Raw genomic sequence first — 14,077 nt, forward strand, 5'->3', positions numbered from 1 at the left:
AGGCCTTGGTGACAGAGCGGGCCGTGACAAAGTGCTGTGCATCCAGGTCAAGTGTCGGTCGCCTGTCTCCCAGGAGGGGGCCCGGACCGTGCCTCCGGGAAGTACGCCGTTGACTGCCCGTCCGATGACCCCATCCGGGGCACTGGTGGCGGCCCCAGGACCCGCGCTCAGCGAGCGGCCGTGACCCCAGCCGCCGGCTCTACGCCATCACCTGCTGTACCCCTGCTCGGTCCGGGGAGCAGCTCTGGCGCCCGCAGTGCATTTTCTTTGTCAGCCGCCGGAGTTTGCTGGGGAAGTTTCTGTTGATGTAGCGGTAAAGGAGCGGCACCACGGAGCTGCTGGAGAAGGCCAGGAATCTCGCCACGTCCTTGGCGAAGAGCAGGATCCCCAGGTGGTGCCTGTCAACGGGCTTCCCCCGCAAGGCCAGCAGCGTGTGCCCCAGGAGGGTCAGGTAGTGAGGCGTCCAGAGCCCGAACTGCGTGCACACGGTGGCCACCAGGAGCCTGTGCACCGAGGGGTCCGGCCTCCCCGCGTCCTGGTCGAGCGGCGTGTCCGCCTTCCGGATCCTCGAGATGAGCGCCAGCGCGTAGAGCACGGCCAGGGCGGGGACCACGTAGCCGATGAACACCATGATGGCGTCCGCGGCCTGCGCGTCCCGCATCTTGGAACACTCGACGATCCTGGCGGCCACATGGCTGCAGACGTAGAAGAGCAGGGAGGAGAAGCTGGTGAGCAGGGCCCCGCCCCAGACGAAGCCGCACACGTGTCGCGTGTTGTAGACGCTGGACATGTAGGTGCGCGGCAGCGCCCGCTCGATGTAGCAGTCGAGGCTGAGCAGGGCCGTGGAGTACATGGTCACCAGGGAGGAGACGTTGAACAGCACCAGCAGCGTGACGTGGGCCTCGCTGCCGAAGCCCCACAGGGCCCACCCGGAGGCGGTGGGGCCCAGCAGGTGCACGGGCGCCAGGGCGCTGAGCACCAGGCCCGCCACGGCCATGTTGACGAAGTAGACGTCAGGCATGGTCATGCTGCTCTGGTCGTGCAGGTTGACCAGGACGAGCAGGGCGTTGTAGCCCAGGCCAACGGGGACACCGGCCACCAGGTAGAGCAGGGAGAAGACGGACAGGACCAGATGCAGGTGCTGGCACAGCGGCTGGTCCTCCGCGCCGCCCGTGCCGTTGAGCGGGCCGCAGCTCCACATGATGGCGGGCTGCGGGAGAAAGCAGCGGAAGGTTAACCAGAGCCCCGGGCCCTGCCAGCCCCTCAGAGATGCGGAGGTGGTGCCCGAAGGGAGCCTCGCCCCTTAACCTAGCAGGGCAAGGGCCAGAGACTGCGGGCCCTTCCAGAAGAACTCCGTCCCCAGCGTGCGTGTTCTGGGAGAGCCAGGTCGCTGTCCGTGGCTGCCTTAGGTCCTGAGCTGGGCCCGCAAGGTCCCGATGCTGCCGTGACCCTAACGGCCGCGGCGAGCCTCCCCGAGCCCGTTTCTAGAGAAATCTGAGCACTGGATGATGCGCCCGAGATCCCGCCGGGGAGGCCGCTTCAGGCAGCCTTCACACTGCCTCCCGTCCTGGCTTCTCTCCGCCATGCGGGGACACCCTGCAGGGCTCCCCACCCCCAGTCCTGGGCTCCCGTCCTGCCCCCCACCACCCAGTGGCTTTAAGCGAGCCCCGTGACCACCTCCTTTTCAGCCTCTTTACTGAAAGGGGTTTTAGAAGGACGGGTGCCCGTGGCGCGGCACGCAGGGCCGTGATGCGTATGGGCCTTCCCACGACAGGGTGACCCTCCGCAGCCTCCTGGGTGGGAACAGCAGGCCGCCACAGCCCTGCCCGGACCCTTCGCGGCGTGCGTGGGGATTGTGCGTCCGCCCGCCCTCCACACCTGTGTCTGCGGTCTGGTGGCCAGAGACCCGCCCCGTCTCTCCTGCCACCTGGGCTGCACCAGCACGCTGCGCCTCTGTCCCCGAGAGCGGGTGTGGGTGCACACGTGGGAGCAGGTCGCGGGCAGCTGCACAGGCTGGCGTGTGACAGGTGCGCCCTGAACGCAGCTGGGAGAGCAGGAGGCGCTAAGCCAGGCGGTGGGAGCCCCACCTGAGGAGGAGCGCGGAAGTGGGGGTGGCCACCGTGGGTGAGAGGCTCACGCCTTGGTGTCCACCGGGCCGCCACGGGGCCCCGGTGATGGGGTTCCCTCAGAGGGAAACTTGCGCTGCGCTCCCCCCGTCCCCCCGCCCCGCTGGAGTGCAACCCAGTGGCCCGTGGTCTAGCACACGGGAGGCGTGGGTGTGCGGCTGGCCAGGAGGACCCACACGTGAGGAAAGAGCACACTCTTCACGCGTCACGGTCCTTTGGAGGAAAACCTTCCGTGCAAAATGAATTTCGGCCCATCCTGATCTCCTGCTCTCAGAATAAGAAATCCTCTCGGGCGAACACGTGCAAAGTGCACGTTTGTTTCCTGGGTGTAGGGGCTGAGGGTTCTGCCAGCCCTGTTGCTGTTGGTGCCGGACCCCAGCCCCTGAAGGGGCTCGGGGGCCAGGCCCTGCCCACACCTGCCGCTGCACTGCAGGCTGGAGCCTGGCGTGGGGGTGGGGGGGTCGGGTGGGGATCAGGCGGTGAACACAGACATCTACCTGCTGATTTCCTCCGAGGCAGTGAGCCACTGGGGCGCCAGGGGGTTAACCAGGAAGTAAAGGGAGGTTGGGGGTCCCCACAACAGGAGTGCGCCTGCATCGGCTGTGATGGGCAGGTGGGCAGTCGGTGCGTGAGCTCCCGTTCAGGGACATCGAGTCAGTGGGAGTGTTTTGTAATTCTCGTGAATGCCGCTCAGCAGCCCGTCAGACGGGAGTGATGCTCGGGGCCGGGCCGGCCGGATTCTGCCCACACGTGCTGATCACATCACTTTTAGAAGTGTTCGCTGTAATCCACAGCATGGGTTGGGTCCCTAAATCTAGACCGCGCTCCTCAGCTTCTGGTCCTGGTGGGCGCCCTGCACCCCAGGAACCGGATCCTGGGGTGCAGCGGGGGCACTGGGCTGCTGGCATGTTCCTGGAACACCTGTGGTTCCTACAGGAAGCTTTGGTCTCCCAGAGCTGGGTGGTGGCGGGGGGGGGGGGGGTCCTTTTTGTGTCATCTTTTAGCTGATTACACGGCTGGTTTCCACTCTCCTTCCTGAACTCATCCGGAGCTGGCTGTGGATGTTTAAGTGCAGTCTTCTCTCTGTTCTGGGCTCCTGCACGCTAAACCATGGCTCTGACCATAACCGGGGGACAGCGAACGGGGGCCCATGGCTGTGGAGAGCTTGCCCACCAGACTTCACAGGCCTCGAGTCCCCAGGAAACACCACGCATTCTTGTGGCCACTAGACGTTTTACATCCCATTGCATCCGTCTCTGCCGTGGTCAGCCCACAGGCAGACCCCCTCTGGTCTGGCCCTGCCTGGCTCACATCCTATCCCAGGGCCCGTGGGGTCTGCCCGAGGTGTCGCACCTACTCTCGTGTACCGGCCTCCCTCCTCGTAAGGAGACTGAGACGTGGAGCCGCAGCCCCACAAAAGGAAGGTCCTTCCGCCATCTTTAAGACCGGCGTTGAACTCACACGGGGTAGTTGCTAGCGAGAAAGGCGGGCTCGCGCTCGGCGCCCAGGCCGGGACCCCAGGATTCGCGCTCCTGGTGTGACGAGCCCGTCCTTCCCTCCCGGTTCAGGTGTGGCGGGAGGGGGGGCGGGGGACACTCGGCACTCACCGCTCAGGGCGTCCCCCGGCCCAGCCCCTCCCGGCCGCCTGTCCCCGGTGCAGCCATAGGTGCAGCCATAGCGGAGCCTTCGGCGCAGGCTGCTTACCTTTATCCCGAGCCCCGCGTTTCTGTGCGCCTGGACCGCAGACCCCGTCCGTGAGCAGTCAAGGACGCCGAGAGGATCCTGTTTCTCTGCCCCCCACCCCACCCCCGGGAGCTTATCAGCCGCAGCCGTGCAGCGCTGGCTTCCTGCGCGGGCGCGTGTGTGCGCTCGGTGCCCAGTGTGGACGCACACTTGTTTTCCTCCAGTAAATCACTCGGTCTCTGCCTCCCTTGGCAGGCACGGTGGCCCCTCCCCAGCTCTGTTTACAGCCGGTTTCACGGAATGAGGGTTGTGCCTGGAAGGGCCGGCACCGTCGGATCAGGCTCCTGCCCTGCCGCTCCGGTTTCGGGAGTGCCCGCTTCCTCCCCCCTCTGCGCCCCCGGCCCGCACTGGGTGGCGGGGCCGGTGCGATGAGGCTCGTCTGGAGCCCACGTGGCCGCTCCGGACACTCGGGGTGCTGAGCGTGTGCACAGACGAGTTCCTTTTTTCCCTCTGCGAGGAAGCTGGGTGGCCACTAAGGGCGGAACGCGGGCCTCCCTGAGAGTTACCCAGTCACCATGGAGAGGGGCCGTGGCCGCCTGCCCTGGGGCGTGGCCCTGAGAGCTCTCCAAAGCGGGCAGCGGTGGCTGAGGGCCAGGCTCGGGACCGGCAGGAAGAAGGGTGGGTGTCTTCTCGACGTCGCTGTGGAACACAGCCGGCCTGGAGCCTCCCGGCCGCGGGGTCAGAGCCGCGGCCCTGACTGCCCACGGCTGCCCCGTGGGGCCGCATGAAGGGCCGCTGGCGGGCCACCGCGCTGGGCTGAGGACGGCTCCGTTCTTGGGAAAGCCTCAGCTGGAACGCGGTCTGTTGAGAGCCTCCTTCCTAGTTCACGTGCTCGTGTGGCCCCAGCTCGCTTGTCGGAGGGGGCGCTGCGCGTGCATGGTTCCCACGTGGGTCAAGTACACGGGCGGCCGTGATCTGGATGCAGACGGTTCGCTTTCTCTAGGCCTGACGAGAGGCCTCGTCCTTTCGTTCTGGCAATCCTCCGGGGAGGCCAGCGGTGAGGAGCCGCCTTGTGTCACAAACGGGGCCGTCTGTCTGGCATTTGCCGAAGCTCATCCCTGTCTTTGGAGGGGGAGTGGGGGAGGCGGAGGGTGCCACCGTCACGGAGGCTCCCGGACGGCCAAGCACCTGCCTCGAGATGGGCTCGCCCGCGCCCTGTGCAGACAGAACGTGGGTCCCGGGGAGCGAGCCCGGGGTGTGGGCACGTGGCACGGTGGACGTGCTCAGGAGGCCAGAACTGCCGCGTGTCGAGCGAGCAGGATGGGCCAGTGAGAGAAACACGCTCAGGTCTTGGAGCCGGTGGCGCTCGTCACAGAGTAGACATTGCGGAGACCGTGGGCGGGGGTGCCGCCCGGTCAGGGCCCGGCCCCGGCCCCGGTGCTGTTCCTCGGGGCCCCTGCCCGCCGCTCCGCACCTGGGAGCCCGCGGACGCCCCCACGCCCGCCCCCTTCCCGGCCCTGCCTTTCTCTGGTCCCCGGTTCCTTGCGGTGACCCCACTTCCCTTTTGTGCACTCTGGTTTTGCAAGTCCAGGAACCTGGGAACAGAGACTTCCCCTCAGGCTGCCCGGGAAGCAGGCCAACCTGGGAACAATGGTTTGGCTCCCGCCCTCCCGCGCAGGCCTCAGACCACCTTTCCAGCTCGCCAGTTCTCGGTTCACTTCCTTTGGCGAAAGAGGATCTTGGGGCACAGCCGGCGGGGAGGCGGCCTCTCCAGGGCCGAGCAGGCCTGCGCTCCACTCTCCACCCGTTTTCATTTGGAAATCTGCCACGTTCTCCCCAAATGGCAGGATCGACAATCCCAACTTCCGGGCCCTGCCACCTGCCGCAGCCCCTCAGCTGACGGTGTCAGGGTCAGCGGGGACCCCAGTGGGCCTCCCATCCAGGCTGGCTCTCCAAACAGGCCAGTCCTGTCACCACACCTCCCCACTAGGACCCCTGGGCCCTTCCTTGCCGGAGCTCCCCACTGCCTCCCTGGCCCCTTGTGCCTGCCCCCCTTTTCCACACGCTTTAGAGCCCTTTCCGGAAGGGTCCATTGGCAGAGACGCCTGGCCTGCTCTGCCCTTCCCGCCCCCACTCCCTCGGTGCCACTCTGCCTCTGCTGGCCCCGCCTCTAGCCTCCCAAAGCCTCTTCCAAGATTCCTTCAGGACTGACACCCCATCATGTCCATCCAGGTGCCGTCTGCACCCACAGCGATGGCTGTGCCCACGGACCGGCACCCAGGGCCCCCCGTGAGCCCCCGCTCCTGCCAGCCCACCGTTTCACTGCAGCTGAGCGCTGGGACCGTCCCCGAACCTCTCCCCTCCTCCCAGGGTGGGTGTTCCAGGTCGGAGCCCCTTCCCGACCTCACGCCACCGGAGCCGAGAAGCACACGAAAAGCTGCGAACATCTTCCGAGAGCCCCCCTCCCCCTCCCCATCCCTCCCCGGATCTCCATGCATCCTCAAGACCCCCGCCGAGATCGGTCTGTGCTTCTCTGCGGTGTCGTGAGCCCAGACCGCCAGCCGGCCTGGGTGCACAAAGCCAGGCGCCCCTGGCACGTTGGCAGGAATGGGCACAGCAGGACCGCCGGGCCCCCACCCTCTGCTGGTCCAGAAGCGGGCCTCGGTGGTGACAGGCCAGCGCAGGGCGGGGGCTGCAGGAGTGCTGTGTGCCAGTATCTGGGCCGGGCGGCAAAAGGGAGGCGCTCTCCAGGTCAGCGACCACGCACCTGCTTGCGGCTGTCCAAGAAAGACCAGGTTATGAGTTCATTCTGGCTTTTCCTGTAAAGGTGACTCACGTACCCTCTCTCTCTCCGAGAGCTTTCTGTGTGTTTTGTTCTCTAATCACACTCAGAAGAAAGCCTCCGCACCATAAGGACTGGGCTGGCCTCTCCAGTGGCCACTCCCCTTCCCAGGCCTCTTCAAACGGCTTCGGGGCAGCACAGATCCAGGCCTCGACAGGTGACCGAGGTGGGGGAGGGCGGAGGAAGCTGCCTGGTGGAAGCAGGCGCCGGGACTGGCCTGAGAGATGGCTGCACGAAGCCCCCCGCCCGGGGTGAGCCCTCAGCCGACTCGGACCATTACCGCGAACCCTTCGGCGGCTTGGCTGCGCATCCCAGAGGGGCGAGAGGTCACAAATGGCCTGTTCGTCCAGAAAAACCTGAGAGGACCCGGAGGCTGAGGGGGCACCCCTGCACGAGGCTGGCTGTGCGGCAGGAACCCTTCGGAGGGAACAAGGCTGTGCTCGACGCTCCAGCGTGGAGGGGTCACCTCTGGGACCCGTAGAGGAGAGCAAGGCCGAGGTCCACAAGGGCAGGGTTTCTTGGTCAAAGCTGGCATTCCATTTGTGGACTTGGTGCCACGGCTTTGCCATCCAGGCCTCTCTGCGGGCTCACGGGGTGACCTCGGGCCAGCCTCTCAGAGGGCGCAGTAATACGGTAGCCACCCCTGGCAGGGCAGGGGAGGCCTGACTAGCGCTTGTGGAGGATGGAGCGAGAGGCCACCGGGCGTGCAGGTGTCTGAGCATTTCTAGGGACTTAGTTTCTGGAGCCCTCTGTCTCCCTGCATCCCCTACAGAGGCCTGTGTGTCCTCAGCTGGGTGACAGTCATTTACTACAAATGCTCTCAGGTAGAAAAGAAAAGCCATTTACTTCCAAGACCACCTCTGGGCTTCAATAATTATTTTTCACGAAGGTGCTTTCCTGGACTTGCCATTTCCAGGCCCAGGAGGTGTCCTGGCCGCTCCTGGTCACGTGGGGGGGTCGCCCTCGAGCCGAGGGCCCCCCTGTGCTGGGTCGGGAGGTTCTTTGGCTGGACTGCCAGCTCAGCACGAGTGTCCAAGGGCTGTCTGTCCCCCGCCTGGGGCACGAGCAGCTGGACAAGGCCAAGCGACTCACAGACCTGGAGGCCCTGACCGGGCTGGGGGGGGGGGGGGGGGGGTTGTCTGGCGCTGGCCTGGCGGCCCGTGGGCCCTGAACATGCCGCCTCCGCAGGGGTCACTCTGCAGACAACCGTGAGGCCCTGCTGGGAGAGCAGGTGCACAGTGGCAGTGGTGGCCTAGTGTCCAGAGCAGCAGGGGTGATGGCCAGGCCTGGGTGACGGAGGGGGACAGACGGGGACAGCACAGCGGGGCTGCAGGTAGGCTGCCTGAGGCAGGAGAGCACCGGTCCTCAATGCCTCTGCTTTCAGGCACTGCCCTGGCCAACTCCCGTCCCGCACAGGAGACTTTGCAGCGGGACCTCCACGGTACAGGAGGCCACTTACGCGGAGACTTGAGTCTTGCAGAGGGGGCTCAGTTAGTGCCCGTGACCTGGCTCAGCGAGCTCTCAGGACAGCCCTGTGGAGCCTCCGGGGTGAGGCTCTGCTCACCCACCGGGTGGTGCACGTGACGCAGGTTCTGTGCTGCCTCAGTTTCCCCAGCTTAGGAGCTCAGGTACCTGGAGCGCGAGCGGGTGGGCCTGGGTGAGTCCCCGGCGTGGGGACGAGGAGGACCTGAGCCCGCACCCTCCTCCCCAGGCGCGCCGGGTGCCCAGAGCGCGGGTGCGTGAACCTGCGCTCCGAATCGGTCACCTGAGACACAGCGAGAGGAAACCGACCGGGAGGGAGGTGTGAGCACGTGACCACCAGTCGCAGGCCCAGCGGGGCTGTGGCGGGACAGGAGCGAGTTCACAGGCTCTGCGGGCGGGTTAGGGCTTTGGTGACACACAGCGATTTTCCGGGTGTTGCACTCACATTCAACTGGGGCATAAGTAAGCGTGTGCTTCCCTCGCATGCGCTCACGGCGTGCAGACAAGCCGGGACGCGGGGCGGCTCTGGTCCGTTCTCTTCCAGCCCCCCCTTAGGAGGACGCCGCAGAGGCCTCTCCGCAGCGACTGGCCCTCCTCTTCACTGCTGGCAAGGCCCACCCGCCCATTAGGCGGCCTGTTAGAAGCATTTTGAGGCAAGACATCAGCGGCTTGCTTTCTGTGCCTTCTCAAAGAAGACAAGATGGTATAAACCAGCCCATCAAAACCGCACGCCTGTAAGCAATGGGAATGCGCTGGGCTGAGGTGCAGAGTGATCTCCGTGCAGACCGGTGCCAGGAGGGGGTCGAAGCAGCATGGGTCGGGGGTGGCTGAGCTGCTGCAGGGACGGGCAGGGGTCACGGCTGCTGGGAACCCTGCCTGCACAGGCACAGACCCGGCAGACATGAAAAACCAGCAAAGAGGAGTCACGCCGTTGAAAGGTAGCTGAGCTGGTCTCTCTAAAACCTTACCTGGTTTCCTTGCTTTGTTATCAGGAAATCCTGTCCTCTGGTGTGGGGCCCATCTGGGCCGGGCACCTGCCCCCCCACCCCCTGCCGGGGCCGGGCGGGGGTGAACACAGCTTCCCCCGTCCCTTGTCCACTGCCGTATGCACACACTGGTCCCTTGCCTAGACTGCCTTTCCTCCATTCTCTGTTCCTTTGTGAAGCGCCCCGGGGAGCCCTCCCTGACTGCTGTCCCCACCCCCCAGCCAGTCCTGCTGAGAGCTCTCTGAGCTCTCTAAGCTCTCTGAACGGCGTGGGGGGGAGGGTGATTTGTGCCAGAAGCCTGGCTGGCTGGCTGGCTGGCTGGCTGGCTGGGCTGGCTGGCTGGCTGGGGAGGAGGACCATTAGGTCACAGGCTCCTCCCCAAGGTGAGCACCAGAACCCCATGTAGTAGAAGGGACAGCAGAGAGTGGGAGAGCTTCTTGAGGGGTGCACAGGGCTGCGAGGCCCGGGCAGTGCACCCTGCTTGGGCAGACAGCCCGGCCGGGCTGATGGTCCTGTGGGTTGTTTCTATTTGACACAGACCCGCTGTGCACCGTGAGACTCAACTTCAGATGAATGTTCTAGAACAATCAGAATGCTTTGAAAATGACTCCTGAATGTTTATTTCCTTTTGTAATAACGGGCAGAGGCTTCAGCTACAATTAACATCCAGCTGGCAGGAGCCAGACACTCCGGAAAGGCTGATGTTTTCATAGGTTTTCAATGTAGAGGGCTTGCACATACTGATTCCTATCGCAAACGCTGCGCCTTCCTGGGGTGTGATAAGAAGCTGTTCTTATACAGATGGGTTGTTTTGAATTTTATAGCTTTTTGCTTTTTACTGCTCTCAATTGCAGAGCAGTGAGTGGGCCAGGCAACCTGGCTGAGACGCATAAACAAAGAGCCGCCTCCCTCTCCCTGGAAGAGAGCAGGCTTGTCTGCCAGCCCAGGAAGGGCTGTGGGGGGCTGAGACCAGGCCGCCCGGTCCGGGCCAGCGGGGCGCCTCTACAGGCCACAGGCTTCCTTTCCCTGGAAGGAGATGGGACACACACTCTTTTGTCTACGGCAGCACTAGTTTCTTGGGCTGTTTTGTTCCCTGACTGACTTGGTTTGTGGCTCATGCTCCTTCCAGGTACCCCAGGCCAGGGGGAAACACAGAGACTCGCTCAGAAATTCAAAGGCCTGAGAACAGACCAAGTCTCCCATTTCGGACTCTGGGCAGGCCTGGCACCCCATCTGGGTTCCCGACCTCCCCTAGCTATTAACTAGGTGTGCTCTTACCTGGGGGGGGGGGGTTGCTCAGAGCCCCTCATCTGATCACCGCCTGCAGTCATTTCCGAGGGAGCAGCCAGCTGGCTGTCTGTACTGAGTTGCTTCCTGGTGTGCTGGGTTCTAATTAAAACTGGGAAGCCCTTGGGCACGCCCCCCCCCCCCCCCCCGGCATGTATGGGAGGAAGGGGACCAGGCCAGGCCTGCTGGGGGACACACAGGACACCTGGCCCATTTCACCCTGTCCTGCTACTCCAGAACGTTCTGCTTGCACATGGGGCCCCCAGGGGACAGGACTCTGCTCCCCAGTGGGGCTGTGTCTTGACATCTCCAGTTAGAGGGAAAACCAGCCTTTTTCTTATCTAGACTGAGGACTGAGTCCTCTCCGCTCTTTGATGCCCAGGTGGTAATTTGGGTCCTAGGCCTGAGACCCCCGTGGGCACACGCAGCCTGAGGCTGCCCAGTTATACAAGTGGCTTTAGGCTTTGAGCCAGCAGCAAGCAAGAGGAAATAACCAGAAAACACTGTTTAAGGAAGAAGGAGCACGGTTTTGTAACGCGCACGAATGTGGAGGAGCTCACCCCCCACCCCCCTGCTAGCAGCCCCCAAGACGTGGCCCTGCTATGTGGTTGGCTCCTTAAGGGCCAGGTGGCAGCTGTTTTCTCAGGATTCCAAATGACATCCTAGGGCCGTGGACGGGTGCAGCAGCCCCAGGACCCCCCTCCCCCGGCCCCCCGGCCCCCGGAAGCAGCACAGCCCTCTTCCCACCTGTAAATCAAACAAGCGGATTTCCCAACAGCGATCTCGGCAAGGATGTCACTTTCTCGCTATGTAATAGGTACAGTCAGTCTCCACAGCCCACAGCCCACATGACCCACATCAGGTGGACGTACCTTGGCTTCCATCAACCTACCCTGCGCTCTGACTTGCGGGAACGCCAGGTCAACGCTGACAGTTACGTCCTGGCCTCGAGCCGTGTCCCTCTATCCCCTGGAGGTTTCCATCCTGACTGGAGAGGCAGGACACCCCATGGTCAGAGAGCGGCGTGTGGCCCCGGGCCACGGGCTTTGCGCTCTGGCCCAGCTTCCTGTGTCGAGGGGCCTGGTAAGCACTCCCCAAATACGAGCTCCAGTTTTTAGAAGCTGGGTGTCGAGAGGCCTGCTTCGTTCGGGGAGAGAGCAGAGGTTCTGGTCTGGAGAGCCGGGCCCCACAGCAGTTCCTTTAGGAGCTCTGCCACGGGCCACGGACGGTGGCCGTACGCTGGGCGTGATTATTAATAGCACCTCTGTTCGCTCCCAGCCGTGCCCCAGCTAGACCCGGTGGGGACAGTGGAGGATCTGGTCCCCGTGCATGAGCAGCCTGGGAACAGGGTCGGAGCCATTTTAGTCCTACTCTTGTGTTTGCAGAGGTCTGTGAAACCGGCTTCCAGCCTCCCGCTCTGCTGGCTGCTCAGCTTAAAGCTGGGAGATCTCAGAGGAGGGCCTCTCCGGTGAGGGGACATCACATGCGCAGGCTCCCTCAGGCTCCCCCCAAGAAACGAGGCCCAGCCTCGGGACCAGAGCTGAGGTGTCCTGGCAGCACTTGCTGCCCGCAGAGCAGGTGGGTGTTCAAAGGCTGGGGGCCACTGCCTTCCTAGGAAGTTTTGCGGGAGCCTTTCCATACCCAGGGGAGTCGCGTTTTCAGCAAGTGTCCGAGACAGTCGGCAACAGACTTGATAACTGCACTCAGACGTAGTTCCAGAACTTACTAAAAATTGTGTAATCACAAAGAGGAGGGAAGCTATAAGCACGGTCAGCCGTCAGCCTCCTTTCTCTCTCACCCCCTCCCCCTCCCCGCAGGACACCGGAGGAACCCTCCACAGGTTAATGACCGCAGGGCCGCTGCCCGGTTAGCTCAGCGGGAGGGCTGCCCCAGGCTGGGGACGGCGCCCCCACCCCGCCCGCAAGTGGACCGGTGCCCCCAAACCTCTGGGGAACAACGCCTCCACCCCACAAGGGGACAGTGCCCCCAAACTCCTGGGAGACGGCGCCTCCAGCCCCCCCCTCCCCAAGAGGACAGCGCCAGGGCGGGGCCGAGGCACCCGAAAGTCCCAGCGGAGCACTGGCCGTGCGGGGCCGCCACAGCCCGGGGCTCGCTGTCCGCGCGGGCCGAGCCCCCGAGCGTGCCCGCCGCTCGACCCCGCGTTGGGCGCCCACTCACCGGCTCGCTGGGCCGCGGGGCGGGCAGCTCCGGGCTCCGAGGCGGCGGGGCTCAAGGCGCGCACGCCGCGCGGGCCTGTGTACACACGTGACCGCCGCCCGCCCCGCCCCCGGCCGGCCCCGCCCCGCCCCCCGGGCTCGCGCCGCACTCCCGCCGCGCGGGGCGGGGGGCGGGGCGGAGCACGTCCTGTGACCCGAGGTCAGCCGGGTGCGGGACGCGAACCCCGGGCGCTGAGGTGGGCTCCCCCAAATCGCTGGTGCTGGTCGTACCGCCGAGTCAGAACGCGCTCTAATCTGCAGGGGACAGCGCCCCCCCTCCCTCCGAAGGCTGTAATCTGGTCCTTCCAGGCGCACCTGCACCTCCCCAAAGCGCGCCTGCTGTCTCCAAGTTCACCCCTTACTTCTGGTCGTAGGAATTTGCCAACCGAGCCAGCCTCGGGGAGACACGGTGTAGCGTCTGCAGCCGCATTAATTTCATAGCTGTGGTCACGATTAAAAGTCGGGAGAGTTTAAAGAACAAGGAGGTTTACTTTGCTGTAATTAGTACCTTAGCGCCTTCTAATTTAATGAAGATCCCTGGTGTGACCGGGGGTTGAACGGGAGAGCGGTCGAGGCAGTTAGCATCCCAGTGCCGCCGGCTTGCTCAGGGCTCCACCCCAGGCCCGCCCGCCTCACGGGTCAGCTTCCTGACCACGGATTAGAGACGGAAGTTGGGGTCAGCTGGGGGACCAGACTCCCTGTGGTAAAAGGGCAGAGCAGAGTCCAGGTCACTCGTGGACCCCACCGCCCGCTTGGCCCTGTCGTCACTGCCTTACCTTGCTTCTCCGCCCAACGCCAGAAGTGGGTTTACAGCAGAGAGCCGCCTGAGAGCGGGCCACGCGTCCCCCGACGCCTCAACCAGCCACGGTCGTCCAGCACTCAGCTCAGACAGCTGGACAGACCCCTCTTTGCCAGCTCCTGCCCTAGGCCCTCAGAACAGCCTTGGAAGGTGTTTACTTCCACGTTTTATCAGCTCTTAAGACATCATTAGTGCTACCCGCGCCGTTGTCTTATGAACCACTAAAAAGAAAACAGCTTGCCACAATTAAGTTCTGACACTGCCGGTTATAAGAAGCATCCTGTTTTTAAAGGTGTTGAAGTGAGAGAGAAAATGTGTTTTAGCAGCAGTGCAATGCAGGATTCCCATTTTAAGTTGCACTGAGGCTCAGAAAACGTAAGGAACCTGCCCAAGGTCACACAGCCCCTGGTGGGGGGGGGGGGGGTCAGGATGTGAACCCAGGTGAGTTCTCTTACCAATTAAACGTTATCGCCTTCGTATGGGTGGCCTTGGCAGAATTCCTGGTCACAGTCCCCGGGACGCCAGGTATAACGCGGTCTGCCCACAGGATGTTGCGCAGCCGTTTGCAACTGGGGAGAGCTGACATATAGTACCGCCTGAGCCACTTAGCGTCAGGTCACCCACACTGCCTTCTCTGCAAAGAAGGCCTCTGCCAG

General features: G+C 63.9%; 2 protein-coding genes across 18 annotated transcripts in view; one reads left to right on the forward strand and one right to left on the reverse strand.

Annotated features, from left to right (window-relative positions):
* The window catches only part of CE3H7orf50 (chromosome E3 C7orf50 homolog), a 109,044-nt gene that overhangs the window by 68,447 nt on the left and 26,520 nt on the right, over nt 1–14,077 (forward strand). The window lies entirely within an intron of this gene.
* On the reverse strand, nt 15–12,711 carry GPR146 (G protein-coupled receptor 146). Of its 16 annotated transcripts, none has more exons than XM_027042445.2 (4): nt 12,585–12,711; nt 11,299–11,394; nt 8,579–8,815; nt 15–1,210 (listed from the first exon to the last, which is right to left on the reverse strand). In XM_027042445.2, the coding sequence occupies exons 3-4, from the start codon at nt 8,591–8,593 to the stop codon at nt 200–202; spliced, it is 1,026 nt and encodes a 341-aa protein (XP_026898246.1). In that variant the 5' UTR covers nt 8,594–8,815; nt 11,299–11,394; nt 12,585–12,711; the 3' UTR covers nt 15–199. The 16 variants fall into 16 exon arrangements, with proteins under 16 accessions (XP_026898246.1, XP_026898245.1, XP_053069131.1 ...); XM_027042444.2 differs by having other exon boundaries at nt 11,279–11,394; XM_053213156.1 differs by having other exon boundaries at nt 8,579–8,767; nt 11,299–12,131; nt 12,585–12,652.

This window comes from Acinonyx jubatus, chromosome E3 (assembly GCF_027475565.1).
Source record: "Acinonyx jubatus isolate Ajub_Pintada_27869175 chromosome E3, VMU_Ajub_asm_v1.0, whole genome shotgun sequence".
NCBI classification, from domain to species: domain Eukaryota; kingdom Metazoa; phylum Chordata; class Mammalia; order Carnivora; family Felidae; genus Acinonyx; species Acinonyx jubatus.